At 38.1% G+C, this 19,769-nt stretch overlaps 2 protein-coding genes across 5 annotated transcripts in view; one reads left to right on the top strand and one right to left on the bottom strand.

Moving 5' to 3' along the window:
* The first annotated feature begins 245 nt into the window (after positions 1–245).
* On the top strand, positions 246–19,447 carry TMEM263 (transmembrane protein 263). Its single transcript, XM_020883565.2, has 3 exons — positions 246–566; positions 12,090–12,159; positions 15,070–19,447. The coding sequence occupies exons 2-3, from the start codon at positions 12,096–12,098 to the stop codon at positions 15,354–15,356; spliced, it is 351 nt and encodes a 116-aa protein (XP_020739224.1). The 5' UTR covers positions 246–566; positions 12,090–12,095; the 3' UTR covers positions 15,357–19,447.
* Positions 17,194–19,769, bottom strand: part of CRY1 (cryptochrome circadian regulator 1) — a 101,798-nt gene continuing 99,222 nt past the window's right edge. For all 4 annotated transcript variants that reach the window (XM_070454005.1, XM_070454003.1, XM_070454004.1 and 1 more), the window contains one exon: positions 17,194–17,564. The gene's annotated coding sequence lies outside the window, so the exon portion shown is untranslated. The remainder of the gene's footprint in view (positions 17,565–19,769) is intronic.

The raw sequence follows: 19,769 nt of genomic DNA, 5'->3' as shown, positions 1-19,769 counted from the left end.
CGCAACTGAGGCGTTGGCGCTAGGGCCGCAGGGCAGCCGACTACGCGTTCCTAGGGCTCCGCGCCCTTCGCCCGATCTGATTGGACGGCAGCGGGAAAGGGGGCGGGAGGCCCGGCGGGGGGAGCGCGCGCAGGCCAGCCAGGGGTTCTCGCGGTTGCACCCAGTGGGCGAAGGGGCTGTAGTAGGCCTGAAGCTGGGGAGCGGCGCGCGTGCGCACGTCGGGAGGCGACAAGCTGGGGGCTGCTGGGAGAGCCGGGCAGTTCGAGAAACGGGTGGGCGTGTGCCCGGTGGGCGCGGGAGGGGCCCCGGGTGCGCGTGCGCGTTGGAGCGCGAGCCGTAGGAGGAGGCGGGAGCTGAGGAGGCGGTGGAGGGGGCGGGTCGCGTCCGGCGCCACGTCCGCAGCCAGAGGCCGCCGTCGCAAACCGTGTCTTCTGGCTCCACAGCCGGAGGAGGCGTCTCCGGAGCCCGCGACTGCCCGAGGCTGTGCCCGCCGCTCAGGCCACCTCGCCCTTCCTCGGTGCTGCCCGCTCCTCCGCCCGGCCCCGGCGCCGGCCCCCGACCCGGCGGTAAGTCGGTCAGGGAGGGTAGGGGGCGCCGTCCCGGCTTCCTGCCCTCCTCTCTGTTGCCTTTTTCCGTTAGCTTTTCTGCACCTCACTGCCTCCCTGCCCAGGCTTGGCTGCCCGGAGCCTTTTTTGGTGGTGATGGTGGCGGGGGGTTGCTGAACGGGGAGGGGGGAGGGGCGGGATCGTGTTGCGGGCGGGTGGAGGTTAGCTGGCGGGGTTACCCTCCCCCCGCCACCTCTTTACTCCTTTCTGACTCCCCCGCCGGGGTTTGAGATTGGGACCCTCATTGTACGCTTCCTCCTGACTTCTTACCTCCTGGGGTGTCAGGCCGGAAAAATGGGGGGTGGGAGGATGTCAGCAGCCTGGGAGAGGAGAGGGATGCGGCAGAGGGGCTGCTTGCTTCCCCGCCCCACTCACTCCTAACCTGTTGATAAACTGTTCTCTTGGGTTCAACCACACGAGCCTTGGTCCCCAGTGGACATTCCCGGTGCTCTTCCCAGGTAGCTCTACCCCCACGCCTAACCTGAGCTTGAAAGTGAAGCGATGGACGGAGGTGTGACGGCCCCGGGGGGTGACTGGGGACCGCTGGAGCACCCCTGAGTGCCATCAGTGCCTCCTAAGCCTAAATAAAAACCGTGCCTGCTATGCACACGCACCTCAAGACGGATCCCCAAGCTCCCACCTATGATCAGATCCTCTCTCCTAAACAGACCGCCTCTTGTATGTTAGAAGACAGAAATTCTGGAACTCTGTGGGAGTGGGGTTTGCTGGGTATACAGCGTGGAGCAGAGGGAGGAGGTGCTGAGCTCAGCCTCAGCCAGTGCGCCTTCAGGGTCATTTTCTGCCTCTCCTGCCACGTCACTCCCTCTGCTAAAGAAAAAAAAAGGACTTGCTAGTGCCCAAAGGGGTGGAGGGGCGGGGGAGGGGCCACTGGGAAAGGTTTAGAAACACCTAGGGAAGGAGGAGAGTTTATTTGATTTATTCTGCCCTTGTGAACACTTATGCTAATTCCAAATGAAAACTAACTTTATTTACTGTCTGTGATTATTTGCTATTTGTTGTTTAATCTTTAAAACGTCCACTGGTGTGGGTGCTCTAAAGAGTTCCCCGGGAATATTGATATAACATCAACAGGTATATGTCTGAGTGTATGTACTCATGTCTGTTTTCTTAAAGCAAGAAGGAAGTAACTTTTAATAAACTTACATGCATCCTGTTTTGATTTTTTTCACTTTCATTTCTTTAGTCTTTGTTATAATGTACACTAGAAAGCAAGTGCAGTAAAAAATATGCCATTATGTAGAGAATATTGTTAGATCTTGTGTGTGGTTCTTTTTTAACTCCAGGAAAATCTTTAGCTTTTTCTTGTTTCAGTCATTGAATTGTTGTTGTTACGCTACTTCCTGAAGGTACCTTGCTGGATTATATATAAAACCCCTGCAAGGAGGGCCTTGACATGCTTGTTCAGAATGAACCTTCAGTGTCTAACAGTGTCTGACACATAGTAGGGACACAGCTATCTGTTGAACTAATGAAGTATAATTTAGTGAAAATGACTGGTGTGCTGGTTACTTGGTTTGATAGGTTATTGTAATTCTGGTTAATGTTTTGTTTCAGAGCAACACTTACAAACTGCCATTTCCATACTGTCGGTTATTACTTATCACTAGGTCTAAGTTTTACTGGCAGATTACTTTTTCTTTCCTGACACATTCAGTGCATTTCCTGCAGTTCACTTGCTGTTGATTTAATGGGCAGGGACCATTTTTAAAAGGAGCCTCTTGAGGAGAGCTGGTTAACTAGAGAAGCCTAAAAACAGTAAGCTGGTGTTTGAATAATATACACTGTTTGTTGGTGTATGTGGGCTAAAGCTCTGTATAAATATATTTTTTAAACTCCTTGTTTATTTGGCAAAGAAGCTAAAGCATAGGAGTGAGAACATGGCACAGTTTCTACATATATTAAAATATGTAGAATAATTTAGCTAATTTGTCTTTTTTAGCTAATAATTTAGCTAATTGTCATTTTTAGCTAATAATTTAGCTAATAGTCTTTTTCTTATAGGGAAATTGGCACTTACTGTTTAGTAAGAAATTTTTGAAGTGTCTTTGAAGGTAACCTGTCGTGCACTGTATTTTGTAGTTATGCTTCATATACAATGTGTTAGTGCTTTTTAACTTCCCTTGGTACACAGGGGTATTGAGCCATAGGCACATTTGAGTACTATTTTCAGATTTTCTTTTCATTATTAACAAAAATTTTATATAATAGATATCTGTAAACAACACTGATTCATTTGTTTTCTTTTAAAAAAGGGAGGGGGTTCCTAGAGGCATTTGTTTACTTATTCTATTATTGGAAGAAATTACCCTCTAGAGAATAGTGTTGTTATAAATCCTTGCTCAATATATTTGCCAGCTGTTACATCTATGATATTGTTGTACTGGACAAGAATTGTCTCTCCCTGGCCTAAAATGCTTAAAGGAACTGCTGATGAATTGCAGTCTACAGTAAAGAACTCTTTCACATTTCAGAGTTTCTTTAAAAAAATGACCAGTTTTAGTTAGTACTGTAATCGTTTATTCACATGTCAGGACCACATGGTAAAACTGATTATGTCCTTAGAGTAAGTTAAATTATTTGTCCTGATCTAAAGGCTGTTTTCTGTCTTTATTGCCTTTCTTAGGAAAGTACATTTTTTAAAAAGAAATTTGTGTGCATTATGAGTTCCTATAGAGCAGCATTTTTTTGGTTTTTGAATGAAACTAAATAAATGATGGTAAAGTATATAACCACTGGATTGTAAACTCTGACTTACAGTCCTCTATGTGTTTAATCACACTCACACTGAAACCTGGTTTCACAATGAAACCAGGGTACCTGGCACATAGCAGGGACCCAAGTATATGTTGAATTTATGCTGATGGTTTGCATAGAATTTAATAATGTTGTTTAAGGGTAACATTTTAAAATGGTCTTTTCAATACTTTCATTGTCAGTTGTTATTTGTCTTCTTTATATGTGTGTACTTTAAAATTTTACTAAGTAGATTATTTACCTCTTCCAGTTTTAGAATATTAGGGGTGTATTTGTCTTCACAATTCCATATTTAAGAGATAAAAGTGTAATGATGATAATGACCAAGATGGTAATATAAAAAGTATCTCTCCTAGTGATGAAGTGATAATATCCATGAAGAGGTAATACCACCAGAAGTCTGGCACATATATGTGTGTAGAAGTTGGGAATGGTTTATGTGAGTAACAAGTAAAGATGGTATTACAGATAGTTAAGGATTTTAGCAAAAATACCTTTATAAGGAAAAGTGGTGTCCTGGATTCAGAAAAATATATTCCATATACTTAAATATACTTAAAAAGCTTTTACAAAATTTTTATTACCCTAAAGTGTTCTGTAGGAATTTTAATACTACATACTTGCTGTTAATATGAGTGATGTACAAGAAATGTAGACATTAAAATATATATATACAAAACAAAAATCAATCTTTATGGCCTCTTAGGGCTTTCAAAATCAAGTTGTTTCAGTCTAGATAGCCAGGTTCTGGCCTGCACATCTCTGACTTTGTATTATTTATTGGTAATCCTGTTTGTAACTATTGATAACACTAGTAAATGTAAGTGTAAATGTAATTTAAGAATGGGGTAAACTCAGGGGAGGTGGAGTGTGGTTGGGCAGGGAAAAGAGCTGGTAAATCATATTCTGAAGTTCCTGATGCTGGGAAAGAGTGAAGGCAAGAGGAGAAGGGGGCGGCAGAGGGTGAGCTGGACATGACTTAGTGACTGAACACCACACCCTAAAAGAAGTTACAGGCAAGAAGGACATTTATTGGAAGTCTAGTTGTCTTAAAAAATTCCCGAGCACTTTTCATTTAGCATTTTAGTTAGTGTATATTTAAAAATAAAACTATTTTGAATTACTGTGTAGTAGAATTTGTGGTATGTCTCTCCTATGGTTCTTGAAGCCCCTGGCATACCATTGCCTATTCTTCAAGAGGTACATTTGAAGAGCATGAATCCTCTGAAAGTTTTTTTTTTAACCAGAAATTTGGATCATGTATTGGTTTGCATATTTTCTTGTGATGCTTAAAGGTAGTGTGGATACAAATTATATTTTTATTCCATTTATTCCACAAATACTGTGTTTCAGCTTACAACCAAAATATGTGCTATAAAATGGTAAGAATTATAAATAAGATTTTCAAATTGCAAATCAGGGAAAAGAGCTATAAGAGTGGAGGTCTTGGTGTGCTGTCAGGACTGGGGTGGGGGAGGGGGAGGGAACATAACCATGAATAAAACTCAGTGATGTCATTTTCTTCAAGTCAGTATTTTGTGATTCAGGAACACTGCTTTTTAGATGATCAACTTGATTTAAGGATAAAAACCCTATTAGTTACATAACTATATAGATGAACTGTGTCATCTTTAAAAATATCCTTTGTGAATATCACTGATTTCTAAGACTTAAAAATATAATTTTCTTTAATTACAAAATCAATACATGTTTATGGTAAAAAATTAAAATATATGTGGTAAGTGTATATATTTCTCTCTCTATAGAAATACTATGTATCTCTTCCTCCTCACCATATGTATAATTTCTATTCCGTAGTGGCAATCTTTGTTAGCACTTTGGGGCTTCCCAGGTGGCGCTAGTGGTAAAGAACCCTCCTGTCAATGCACGAGATGCAAGAAATGCAGGTTTGATCCCTGTGTCAGGAAGATCCTCTGGAGGAGGAAATGACAACCCCATTCTAGTATTCTTGCCTGGAGAATCCCATGGACAGAGGAAGCTGGCAGGCTACAGTCCATAGGGTTGCAAAGAGTCGGACATGACTGAAGCAACTTAGCATGCATATTTACCTTCAGTCTTTTATGTGCACTTGAAAAAAATAGTATCATGTGATATATGCCTTTTATATCCTCTAAACAGAACATTAACTGTTCCCCATAGTATTTGATCTTCATAAATGATTTTAATGTCTGTGTTGTATGTATCTTTAGGAAGCTTACGAATTCATCTCTTGCTATCCATGAGACTCTACTCATTTGACTATCTTTAGGTATATTTTGTTTTTGCTGGTTTCTCTTTTGCTCACTTCTTAAATATGGACAGTCCAGTTAAGCTTATCAATCTATTACTGCACTTTTCCTTGATCATACCACTTACCCCATGCAACTTCAGCTGTCACTTCAGACCATTCTTAGGACCTCAGTTCTAACTCAGACTTCATGCTAAGTTTCAGGCCCTTTAAGTCCAATTGACTGCTAAATGTCTTCTGTGGATGCTCTGAAGGTATCTCAAATAGCTTTTCAGGAACAGGTCATAGTCAACAGTCAGTGTACACTTATTTGTTAAAGGGGAGATCTCGTGGTTAAGTGTTCTTATTGCAATAAAGTAAACATTAAAAAAAAAAGTCCATCTCTCTCAGCATTCGTTTCTTCTCTCCTGCCCCCTGTCTTCATCATTTCTATTTCTCACACTAGAAATTTTATATCCTATATTCTCCTATCTCATCTTAATACCCAAGTTATGTTCTACTTGACACAAAAAATTCAAGTATTTGAGTATCCACTTAATCAGCATTGATTAAGGCTCTGAGAATGAAGGGAATGAAGCAGTAACAAAACCAAGCTTTGTTACAATAGAGCTTTCATTCTAATTGGGAGAGACACAGAATAAACATGTATATCAAGTGACAGTAAAAGCAATGAAGAAAATAGAGCAGTGTTAGATGAAAATGGTAGGGAAAGGAGTTAGGAAGGTGCTAATCTGTCTTAGGGTAGTCAGGGAAGACCTCTGAGAAGGGGACATTTGCACAGACCTGAAGGAAGTAAGGAATCAAGCCATGTACATGTATTGGGGAAGAGCCTTTCAGGAAAAGATTAGCAAAGAAGCCTATGTTGTCAGGCTGAAGTGAGCAAGAAACAGAATGGTAGGAGATGCTATCAAGGTATTAGATGTTGACCCTCAAAGGCGAAGGAAAGGACTCTGGATTTTATTCTGAGCAAAATAGGAAGCAGCTGGAGGGTTTTAAGCAGAATATGACATGGCTAGACTGAAGGAAGAGCAAAGATGGAAGCTTGGAGGCTGGTTAAGAGACTTTGTAGTTGTCCAAATAAGAGATTGTGATGGCTTAGTCAAAAGAGGTAGCAGAAGAGGTGATGTGTAGTAGTTGTATCTTGGACTTATTTAGGCAACAGAACTTACCAACAATTTTGGGAATGTTAAAGGAAATCAAGGGTGACTCCTAGGGTTTTGGTCTAAACATTTATTTAGACAAGAACAATTTACAAGAGTTCAGACTACTGTTCTATCTCATTAGACTGTAAAGTAGCCACTTGCTGTATTTAATCTCTGTCCTTCCACCTGATCTTGCTTTAGTTAGCTTCTTAAAACACAGATCTGACAGTATTACTTGGCTGATGGCTCCTCATTGCCTGTTGGCAGGAAGTAGTCACTTCATAGGATTTAGATGAATTTGCATATGTCTTTTATGCTATCATAGAATAAAACAGCTCTGATCTTTTAAAATGATGGTCTTTTTCTTTTTTAAACTACAAGGTAGATGAATGTGAAGAAATTACGTTTTGTTTGTTTTTTTAAAAGGAATTCTGTATTAGGAGGAAAAGACAAGACCTTTGGTAGGAATTTGTGGGATATATACAGAAAAGCAGTTTTAAAATGTATGTAGTTACTACCATGTCTGTTTTATAACTCCAGCTAAAATATGAAAGGTGTATGTGTATATAATATCCTTGTATTTCTGTACAGAATATTGTGACATCTATTAATTACTTGATCACCCAAATAATCTCCTGGTATACAGATACTGGGTTTAGTGCTGAGTAAGGCAGACAAAGTCTCTCTCCTTTTGGAATTAACAGTTCAGTGGGGAAGAAAGAGGGGATCCCAGGTAGCTCAGTGGTAAAGAATCCACCTGCAATGCAGGACATATGGGTTCAAGTCCAAGATCCCCTGGAGAAGGAAATGGCAACCCACTCCATTATTCTTGCCTGGGAAATTCCATGGACAGAGGAGAGCCTGGCGGGCTACAGTCCATGGGGTCGCAAAGAGTCGGACAGGACTGAAGCAACTACAACAATGGGGAAGAAAGTGGCTCCAAAATAGTTATTCCTCAAGAAGGGGCACACACACTCCTGGCCATTCTCCCAGGAGTTTCTGCATGTTTTTGTTTTCAATTGTTAAGTAGTGTTTTCAGAGTGAGGGCTAGAATATCTTTAATTTCTGTTTCCTGAGCTGCAAGGATCTGGTGAAGTTATTTGTCCTCAGCCATATAGTTTATATAGTCAAGTTGGGATTCAAATGCAGGGTCTCTGATCCTAAAACTTTAAACACGGTGCTGTATAATTCTCATGATCTTAACGTGACGATAAGTTAAAGAAATATAAAAATGAGAATGAAAATAAATTTAACTTTCTGGCTTAAGAGAGTTTCAAAATTAAAGCAAGTCAGGAACTCCTAGTAATGCATCAGCTGATACTCTTTCAGATATTTAATTGTTGCTGTCAGAAATTACATATCTTCAGTGTTACTTTTAAAATCTTAAGTGTGTATGAAATACATTAAAGTGACAACGAGACCAGCATAAGATGAGGTGCGCTGATCTGTGGTCTGAGTCAGGCTTTTCATTAGCAACTAAAAATTATTTATTTAAGCACAGGGTGTATGCTGCTGAATGCTGAGGCTGCAGTTACACACCCTTTAAGTTTTAAAGATAGTTCAAGTTGAATTAATGAAAAATTACCTTTGAAGAGTCTCACTTCTCAGACTGCTACCTCTAGCACCCTCATTTGCCACCAGTGTGTTTTGCCTGGCTTACTGACATATAGAAGGAAATATGAATGACTTTTTATTTGATCAGCTGATACTTAAAAGCAATAGGAGTCATAAAGGAAAAGGGAATTCCCTGACCCTCCTGTGATCCCTTAACATTAGTCCCGATAAACACTGCAGTACGTGTAAACCCTGAAAACCCTAGGTTGAGACTAACAGGTTTTTCTGTTCTTGTTTCTGATTGCTTGTTCTCCCCACACAGCCAGAATGATCTTTAAAAAGGGTAACTCAGAACACATGACCCCTCTGGTCAGCGCCTTTCACTGGCTCCCCATCTCAGAGTTACAAGATAAATTGCCTCTCTGGCCTGTAAGGGACTGTGTCTCCCACACCTCACTCTTGGACCTCCTTTCCTACTGCCCTTTGCTGCAGCCCCTGCCACATTTTTCTGGCTGTTCCTTCCTGTTTGTGGTAAGCTCCTACTTCAGGACCTTTGCTTTTATTGTTTTTTCTGCCTTGAGGGCACTTGACTGAAGTACCTTGTGTCCTTAACTCCTTTGGGATGTCACCACAACGAGGCCTTCAAAGACTCTCTCAGTTAAAATATTACATCCTCTCCCCTTCATCTTTTTTTTCCACAGCAGGTAACATTGTCTGGTACACAATATGAAACTGAAAGTTGCTCAGTCATGTCTGACTCTTTGCCATCCCATGGACTGTAGCCCTCCAGGCTCCTCTGTCCATGGAATTCTCCAAGCAGGAATACTGGAGTGGGTAGCCACTTCCTTCTCCAGGGGATCTTCCTAATCCAGGGATTCAACCTGGTTCTCCTGCGTTGCAGGCAGATTCTTCACTGTTTGAGCCACCAGTATACAGTATATTTTTTGCATATTTATTGTCTTTCCCACTAGACAATATGGGGTGTTCATGATGGCGGAGTTTTGGTCTGTACTGATCACAGCTATATCCCATGCATAAAACATGACACATAGTAGGTACTCAATCTGTCAATTAATCAGCATATTAAAGTATACTGTTTTCACAATATTCTTTTTTCCTAGCTTTCTTGAGATATAATTGACATACAGCATTGTGTAAGTCTAAGGTGTATAATGTGATGGCTTGATACACATATATTGTGAAATGTTTACCAGATTAAGGTTAGTTAACACATCCTTAACTCATAATTACCTTTGTTGTTGTTGTTATGGTGAGAACTTTAAAAAATCTGTTAGCAACTTTCAAGCATATAATACAGTATTTTTAACTGTAGTCATCATGCTGTACATTAGATCCTCAGAACTTATTCCTCTTATAATGGAAAGTTTGTACCCTTTGACCAACATGTTATTTCCCCAACTCTACACCCCCAGCCCCTTGGAACCACCTTATTTTTAAGTTTGGCTTTTTTAGATTTCATGTATAATTGAGATTATATACTATTTATCTTTCTCTGACTTATTTCACTTAAAATACTATCCTCAAGGTTCATCCATGTTGTTTTGCAGATGGCAGGATTTTATAATATTCTTTAAAATCTCTATTATATATTTATAGATTTAATAATTTAGGCTCTGTGGTTTTATGATGAGTAAATACTTACTTGACTATTGAGGTCACAACCCTAGTTTTCTGGCCAAGCAAGAAAGCTTTTAGACCAGTCTTGACTTTTTAAAATCTTTACTTAGTCAAGTGAATATTAAAGCAAATATTTTAAGATAGTAAAGAAAATTGGGCAAAGAAAGTTTATGTTTTTCATCCCAACATAGCTTATTTTATTTCTTAGTTTCCCTTATTACTTGTACTTAGACATAATCACAGTATAATGTATTTTTAATAGTAGATTTTGTATTAGTTTGCTAGTGAACGCTTCTGATTATAAGAGCTCTGATAACAATATAATCAAAATCCCTCTCTAAGTGATTCAGATTGGTGCAGTCATCTCTATGGAGGAATGTCATGTTTTTATGAAAATTTTCAGATAGAATTTTTTCTTTTAGTTCATAGTATAGTTTTTCTTTAAGTCTCTTGTGAAATAAATGATAGTTAACCAGTAGTCTGTAAAGAATACTAGATGTACTTCCAGAGGTATAAGCTGGATTTTGAAAAGGCAAAGGAACCAGATATCAAATTGCCAACATGTGTTGGATCATAGAGAGAGCAAAGGAATTCCAGAAAAACATCTACTTCTGCTTCATTGACTACTTTAAACCTTTGACTGTGTGGATCACTACAAACTGGAAAATTCTTAAAGAGATGGGAATACCAGACCACCTTACCAGTCTCCTGAGAAAACTATTTAGGTCAAGAAGCAACAGTTAAAACTCATATGGAACAACAGACTGGTACAAAATTGGGAAAGGAATCAAGGCTGTATATTGTCACCCTGCTTATTTAACTTATATGCAGAGTATATCATGTGAAATGCCAAGCTGGATGAATCACAGGCTGGAATCAAGTGTGCTAGGAGAAATATAAATAACCCCAGATATGCAGAAAGTGAAGAGGAACTAAAGAGCCTCTTGATGAGGGTGAATGAGGAGAGTGAAAAAGCTGGCTTAAAACTCAACATTCAAAAAACTAAGATCATGTCATCTGCTCCCATTACTTCATGGCAAACAGATGGGGAAACAATGGAAACAGTGACAGACTTTATTTTCTTGGACTCCAAAATCACTGTGGACAGTGACTGCAGGCATGAAATTAAAAGACACTTGCTCCTTGAAAGAAAAGCTATGACAAACCTAGACAGCATATTAAAAAACAGAGACATCACTTTGTTGACAAATGTTTGTCTAATTAAGGCTATAGTTTTTCCACTAGACATGTATGGATATGAGAATTGAACCATAAAGCAAGCTGAGAGCTGAAGGATGATGGATGCTTTTGAACTGTGGTGTTGGAGGAGACTCTTTGAGAGTCCCTTGGACATCAAAGAGACCAAACCAGTCAGTCCTAAAAGAAATCAACCCTGAATATTCATTGGGAGGACTGATGCTGAAGCTCCAATACTTTGGCCCCTTGATGGGAAGAGCTGACTCACTGGAAAAGGCTTTGATACTGGGAAAGATTGAGGGCAGGAGGAGAAGGGGGTACCAGAGAATGAGATGATTAGATGGCATCATCAACTCAATGGACATGGGTTTGAGCAAACTCTGGGAGATAGTGAGGAACTGGGAAGCCTGGCATGCGGCAGCCCATGGGGTCGTAGAGTCAGATACAACTTGGTGACTAAACATAGGCTTTTCTGTAGGTCTGTTTTGAAATAAAATATTCTGTAGGAGGAAGCACTTAACATTTTTGTCTGGTGACTCCCACCTTTCAACTTTATTTCAGTTAGTAATTTTCAATTTAAGTTGAAGCTGTAGTAACAACATAGAGCCTGTATCATGCCTGCCAGTCTTTGCTTGATTTAAAATTTATGTTTTCAACTATTTCTCAATACCACAGAGTAGGAGACAAACAAGGTGAAGTAGTCTTGTTATGGGTGTTTTAAAATGTTGTTTATCAGGAGTTCCCTGGTTGGTGGTTAGGATTCTGTGCTTTCATTGTCATGGTCTCAGTTTAATGCCTGGCTGCATAGCTTGGCCAAAATAATAATAAATAAGTAAAATGTTGTTTATCAACTTAATAAAGTTGATTGAGTGTTAATCATATGATAAGAGTAGTTTTAGAGGTTGAAATTGAAATGTGTGTGTTTTTTAGGTGATCATGAATCAGACAGATAAAAATCAACAAGAAATCCCATCATACCTTAGCGATGAGCCACCAGAAGGTAAGTACGCATCTGTAACAGTAAGAATGAAAAAACATCCTAGTGAATTAAAGTTCAGATTGTCTTTATTAAAGTAACAACCTGTTTTGTCAGCAAATGTGTTCCAAAAATACTTAAACACTTTAGCTTTTAATAAGAAAGCATAGATATTATGAATAGGGACACTATGTAACTGTTTTATTGTTTAAGATCTATTTTTCTGCTGCTCTTTTCTTCTTCTAAGACCATTTCACAAGTAGAGCATCCTTTCATTTGTAAAGAATTGGGTGGGGTGCAGAGGAAGGATGGACTGCAAAAACTTGATTCAGGAGGCACTTGAGATTTGTTAAACTGTTATTGACTATGTTATAATAGGTAACTTCTTTTTTTAATATATGGTCTTGGGGTTTGCTTAGTTTATTTTTTAGTTTGAAAATCGTGACATCAGGAATCATTTTATTCTTATCTTTACTTCAGAAATCTTTGGAAACACTAAATGCACACCTGAATGTCCCGACTATACACAGAAACAACTAGCTGTTTTCTTTGCTTTATTTTTTAGGGACTAGAACTCTGGAGTATTGAAGACAAAAGTTAGGGCTCAATGAGAAAGTAAATAAGGACTTGTGAGAAAGATGTCAGGAAAGAGATAAAGGCTGTCCAGGAGCATGACTGTTAAGGAAGACAACAGCCTCAGCAGTGTCTTTACATTGGCAACCTGTTAAACAAAAGTAGTCTGCAAAGTGAATAATTTATATGGTGGTAATTAAGAGCACAGTGATAACAGTATTAAAATTTTTCTGATTTGATGGAGAAAAATTGTCTTCATTAAATGCATGTACACCAAATTTAGCATAGAAGGATATTATTGAGGTATTCAGCATGAGGTTTTTATGTTTTATCCTCAAGTCAAGATCCCCCCCACCCCTTTTCCTAGTGTTACTAATCCTGATTACAGAAGAATTACCACTTATGTAATTCTTTCCATCATAATTTTATAATATATTCAAATGTTTATGTGTCTTAAAGTCTCTTATTCCAGCTATTTTAAAATTTATATTAACTATGCTTATTACTCAAAGTTTCAATTAAAAAATTGGTTTTATAAATTTAACTATTGCTGTATCTTTATAACTGAGCTATTTTGACTAAGCAGTGAGGCTTTCTTCCTTGTAAAATTATGTAAACTCTCCAAACAATGAGAAGAAAATGTTACTCAAGGTAAATTTGTGCCTTGTGTATTTAAAGAAACTCTATTTTCAGAATTTTTTCTCTTTTAAATATTGTTGGTTTCCCAGAGTTATCTGATAACCACGATTTAGTAGCTTTGGTGGTCTTAGTTGAACCTATTTATCCATGAATTTACCTTTCTTGTGTGAGATTATACCTTTTTAGTGGTTATAGCCTGACTTTATATAGTTACCAGGTATTTTTTCATGAAATTAAAAAAAATAACAACACCATTGCTCATGTGTTGTTGCTGCCTGAGTCACTAGATTATGAAGGAGAAAAGATCTCTGTGTATTTGAGGGTTGCAGAAGCGAATTTTTATGACGTCTTCCTGCTAGTCATTTTATGCTGGAGTTTGGGTTACATGCCAATTTGAGTGCCTCTATTAAACAAACAAAAAACTCAGGACAGTAAATCTGAATTTCTCATATTGATGTTCCTTTTCTGGGAGTATATGAAGAGTTTTTACAAACTAGATGCTTAAATCACATATTCTCTTCTATAAAAATTACTGAGGCTGTGGAAGTATTAACCATAGCTATGGTTTTCTCATTACAAAAAAGATTTTATGTAGGTGATGAATAAATTTCCTGTTTTTACATATAGTATTAGCTCTTAAAATACATTATGAAGGAGCGCATAGAATAGAAACCCAAATATACTTAAATAAGTGATTCTCCAATTATTTCATCTTGGGATGCTTTCTACTTTCAAAACTTGAGGATTCCAAAGAGCTTATGTCTTTGTTGGTACTTGCCATATTAACAATAAAAACAGAAACTAAGTATTTTACTATGAAGAGAATTCAACAGGCCCATATAAATATAACACATTTTTTGAAAAATATACAACTATTTTCCAAAAAAAAAGAAAAATAAATTGTGAACAGAGTGACATTTTGTTTGTGGCAGTGCCATGGCTTGCAGGATTTTAGTTCCCCAATGAGGGAATGAACCGAGGCCCTTGGCATTGAAAGGGTGGGGTCCTAAGCACTGAACCAGCAGGGAATTCCTCACATTGTTTTAAAATTTTTGCAGATCTCTTTAATATTTGGATTAATAGAAGAGAGCTAGATTCTCATAGTTGCTTCTGTGTTTAGTCTGTTGTGTTACTGCACATCATTTAGCTTCTGGAAAATCCTGTTGTAGACTGGTGACAGAATGAAAGTGAAAAGACATGTTAATATTGATGTGTTAGTATTACTTTGAAAGCAGTTTGTAACCCCTTAAATAGTCCTGGGGATACTCAGGGGTTCCAGACCACACCCTGAGAACCAGTGCTTTAAATGAGGAAGCTTTTTTCAATAATGACTGAATTCTATCAAGGAAATAAGGGCTAAATATATTTATCTTTTTCTCATGCTCCTTTTAGGATATAAAACAAAGCTTTTTAAAAAATTAACAGCAACAAAACTGTAAATCAAGGAAACACTTAAAATAGTTTTCTGTTTTATGAAAGTTGTCAAGTCTTTAAAGCATTTCTTCTCATAGATACTAAGACTTAGCATTGGACCAAGATGTTTTAAAAATATGGACAGTTATAACCTTGAGGGAATAGCTCTTCCTGTCTTGATCAGATTTGTGTTTATTTTGTTGACCTCATCAGTACAATCTCCTGATTGTTAGGAAGTCAGGCTACTGAGTGATTTGTACTGTTTTTATAAAGACTTATATTTGACTGTCTTATATTTTCTCTCATTAGGTTCAATGAAAGATCACCCACAACAGCAACCAGGCATGCTGTCCCGTGTGACTGGGGGTATCTTCAGTGTTACAAAGGGAGCTGTTGGTGCCACCATTGGTGGCGTGGCTTGGATTGGTGGAAAGAGTCTGGAGGTGACCAAAACAGCTGTTACAACTGTGCCTTCCATGGGAATAGGGCTGGTGAAAGGGGGCGTGTCTGCTGTGGCTGGAGGTGTCACAGCTGTTGGGTCTGCTGTTGTAAACAAAGTGCCCTTAACAGGAAAGAAAAAAGACAAATCTGACTAAAATATGGAGATACAGTTGTTCTCCACAGCATTATGATGCCAGTGGCATTGAATTGCTAAATTATGGACTACAACCAAGTCACCTGTTTTGGACGTTTATCTTCTAACTGCTGTGTTGAAAGTATTGATGACTGACTGACTGGCTTTTGTCTAAAGAGAAGAGACCAATACTAGCACAGTGTATGAAGGTTTCTCATACTTAAATTCCAGCTTTTTATCTGGTAAAATGTTACACTTATTCAGTTGTAACTGAAGATATGGTGTATTTGAATATTTACTATATAAGTCGTTCAGTTTAACTAAAAATGTGAAAGTTGAATTTAGTGGATGATCTTTACAGTTCCATATGTATAATGTGCCAGGTAACTCATCTACCCCTTAAGAAGGGAACCTTGAACTACATAAACTGTACCTTTGATGTGCCTAATAGTTTCAGATGTTTTAATTAGTTTTTTTAATAACCATAGTTGATTAGACCAAGAGGCATTCTTTTATTATTTAAGGTGGTAAAAGTAGCAGGAACTAGAGAAGGTTAAAAGAAAAGATTCATGGTTTTGTGAGTATTAACCATCTTGTATTAGACATGCATTATATTAATTTAATCATTGATGCCTTACAAAAGAAAACATCTTTTCTAATACCCTGAATATATGCGGTTCTTAGGATTATTATTATATATGGATTCTTTCAAAAGTTGTTTGTGAAATTAGTTTTCCCTCAAGAATCTCAGGATTAGTGGGGTAAAGGCATTTCTTGCTCTCAGCAGATAAGATAGTGCTTGTTAACTGTCAGTAGTTATACCAAATTGTGCACTTCAACCTGGGTTCATGCTCCATCATTAATAAACCTTACAGTGCCTAAGGAACATTTCTTTGCTGGTCAGAAGCTATGTTGAAAGAGTTTCATATTAGGGAGGAACACATAAATCATTTTAAGTTCTTAAGAATTATCTGAAGCATACAAGATATAAAAAGAATTCTTCACATCTATTTTGTCTCACGTGCTTACATACTCGTTGTGCCCAACTCTTTGTGACTCCATGGACTATAATCCATCAAGTTCCTTTGTCCATGGAATTTTTCAGGCAAGAATACTGAAGTGGGTTGTGATTTCCTATTCCAGGGGATCTTCCCAACACAGGGAGCAAACCCATGTCTCCTGCTTGGCAGACGGATTCTTAACCACTTGTGCCACCTGGCACAAGGATGGCTTAAATTATTAGCAGTACCCCTTTTAAAAAACACAGTAAAAGCAACTATGGATATGTGACTTAAATTGAATGGAATGGGCTCCACAGATTAATGCTGAAGATTAAGTATATTGATAAGTGCTATCAATGTTTGACAGGCTTTTAAAATGTTATCTTACAGTCCTTTAAAGCAGCAGTAGACTTTTGTATCATTTTCCACATCAACTTCAGGCAGGGAATTGAATTTTTTGGTTACGGATGATAAGCGTGTCATATCTTAATAACGTCTCATCATGTCTCATTCATTCTAAAAGAGTATGACTTAGCTGGAATTCATCTTTGTTTCATGCTCAGTTTCATAAAAAATTTTAAAGTGTAATATATGTTCAGCATATCTCTTAATTAAGGCTTTAATCCAAGGTTGAAAAATCTTAATTTTTTTTAAGTTTGGAAATTTGCTACCATTCTTCACTTTTTTTTTTTTAATGAGCAAGGGGAAGAAAGGAGGTGATACTCTTAAGTCAGTAAGTCAAAATAGCACTCCTGAGAACTTAAATCACTCCCAACACCCAAAGCTTAAGTGTTGGTTTGCAAACCCTTAAGAGTTTTACATTAATGATGTGGATCAACAAATGGATAAGAACAAAACTTAACTTTTAAAAGCTTTTATAAGTACCAGCAGGGATTTATGCAAACCCAGTTTCCTGAGCCTTTCTACCATGTACAAATCTGGAGCGTCATTAGGGAGCTAGCCAGAAATTTAGCTGCCATTTGCTTCATCCAGTATGATTCATCTGTCGGCATAAAGAAAGAACGTGAAGCCGCTCAGTCGTGTCCAACTCTTTGTGACCCGTGGACTGCAGCCTACCAGGCTCCTCCTTCGATTTGGATTTTCCAGGCAAGAATACTGGGAGTGGGTTGCCATTACCTTCTCTGGGAGATCTTCCTGATCCAGGGATTGAACCCAGGTCTCCCGCATTGTAGGCAGATGCTTTACTCTCTGAGCCACCAGGGAGGTATCTGTTGGTATATTGCGATCAAATATAATTAGAAACAGGATTTTAAAAAAACTCTGAAATTAATAAACACTAAATGATCTCAATAATGGTATTGGAGAACTTTTTCCTGTTATTTGAAAGAAATTATTGCTTTGTTGCTAGTTTATATTTCTAAATTGTCGTCATAGGCTCTGCTGTGCTTTGTACCTGAATTTCTACATATAGACTTTAGTTTACTGTGTGCTTGAATATTTATTTTCAACTTGGCTTGTCTTTAAAATTGCTTGAGAAAAAATGGTTGTAATTAATTTCTGCTACAGAAAAGCCACCTGGTACATTTTATTTCATCAAGCTTATTTTAAATTTTAAACTTATAACTTTGTTCAGGAGAGGCTTTGCAATGATAGCAGAGAACTTGTACAAATGAACAGTTAGTTGTAGAGGTTCTTGTTGAAATGAACTTGCCATTTGATATGTAAAGCTGTACACGAGTCTTTTCCAGTTTATTTTTGTAGACTAGCAATCTGACCTGTTGAACAGTACTAGCTAACTTCAAGAAACTGAGGTTGTTGTATACACCTGGAGGCATCTGTTATTCACCTTATCTTTTGAGTGGGTATTTGGCATAATGAGGATAAACTTGTGAGACCCACTAGAATGACTGATCTAATAATGTTGACATCATGAATCCTGTACTTAGTGAAATGTCAGATGAAAATTACTGATGATTGAGTAAATTTTTTGTGTTAAAAGAAATGGGAAAAGAATACATGAATATGTTTAATAAAGCACTATGATCTGCAAAAGATGAACTGTTTCATAAAGATCTAAGGAAATAAAGGGAATTTTAAAACGGGGTATTCTTAAAATTTTAGTTATATAGCAAATCAGAAAGCACTGTAGCCAGTTTTTAAATTTTTCGGTACTAACGCACAAACATGACAGAACATCTCCAAATATGAATTATGATGCCAACAATCAAGTCCACATATATTTTAAACAACTCTAATAAATATCAGACATGCAAATTTTTAGGTTTAACAGCAACTTCCTGAATCTCTGCAGGGTGGAATTCGAGACTGCAGTTTAACAACCTCTGCAGGTGGTTCTTGTGCACTGTTAAACTTCGGGAATTGATGGAGGAATTATAAAGTAAGGAGGGCACTTCTGTGTCCTAAGCTGATGTGGAACCAACTTAAGACTGCTTACTGGCCAGAAATGATTCAAAGGGAAGGGAACCAACTGGAAGAAGGAAGAAAACTGATACTTACCGGGCACTTACTTACCTATTGGGTATGGTCCATAAATTCTCTTATTAAATCAGTATGAGGCCCTTAGGAAGAAAGTATCTGTATCCCCTTTGTACAAATATGGAACAAGCTAACCTCCAATGTTAGTTGAGTTTCCCATAATGCTTGAAATAGTGTCAGTCACAACCTTTCCAGCGAATGCTTGAATTAGTGTCAGTCGCAACCTCTCCAGTCTATGTCCAGAAACAAAGGGGACTACTCAATAATTAGTCCTTCATTCTGCTGCTGTAGTGCTGCCTGTATGCTTGATTTACCAAGCTGTGTGATTTGAGCTCACTTCAAGTCTTCTGCGTCATCATATTTATTTGGCAGCTAATTGCATTCTGCCACAGAAATGAATTTATACATAAATTGTTTAAAGGAAATAATGTAATTTGTTGTTAGAGCCTTTTTTTCCACAGAGGAAATGAAATTTGACTCTAGTGTTTTATGTAAGGGTATCTCCCCCTGCTACGTTGTTGATTTTGAGTATCTAAAATTTTACTTGTAGGATGATCTGGGTTAAGAATGCAAGAATGGAAAAAAGCAGAGTTTCATGGCTAAAAAGTAATGGACTAGGATTTGGTTTAAAGGAAAATAAAGCTGGTATACTGCATGTTTGACCATGAATGTGGATTTTTTTAGTTTAAACTTTTCTAGTTAGACTAAGCTACAAATGTATTTCTATAACCACAACTGCCTCTGGTTTGCTAGTGTACTGACAAAAGTTTTTACTTATTTAATTGAAGGATAATTGTTTTACAGTATTGAATTTACACAAAGCATTTTACACTAATGGCCACAAAGCACAAATGGCTACTCAACTCTGCTAAACTTTCTTACATACTTTCTTGTTTGTTCACGTCCCTACTCCTCAAAATTAGTTTCACTCCCCCGCTTCCTACCCCTCCTGCTGCACTCCCTTTCTCCCATTCTAA

This window comes from Odocoileus virginianus, chromosome 23, assembly GCF_023699985.2.
Source record: "Odocoileus virginianus isolate 20LAN1187 ecotype Illinois chromosome 23, Ovbor_1.2, whole genome shotgun sequence".
Classification (NCBI taxonomy): Eukaryota; Metazoa; Chordata; class Mammalia; order Artiodactyla; family Cervidae; genus Odocoileus; species Odocoileus virginianus.
The sequence above is the reverse complement of the archived record's forward strand: the minus strand, read 5'-3'. Positions and strand labels throughout refer to the sequence as shown.

Coding starts and splice junctions, on each gene's coding strand:
- TMEM263 (XM_020883565.2), top strand. CDS start 12,096: ATGAATCAGACAGATAAAAATCAACAAGAAATCCCATCATACCTTAGC. Junction 12,160..15,069: donor TAGCGATGAGCCACCAGAAG/GTAAGTACGCAT, acceptor TTCTCTCATTAG/GTTCAATGAAAGATCACCCA.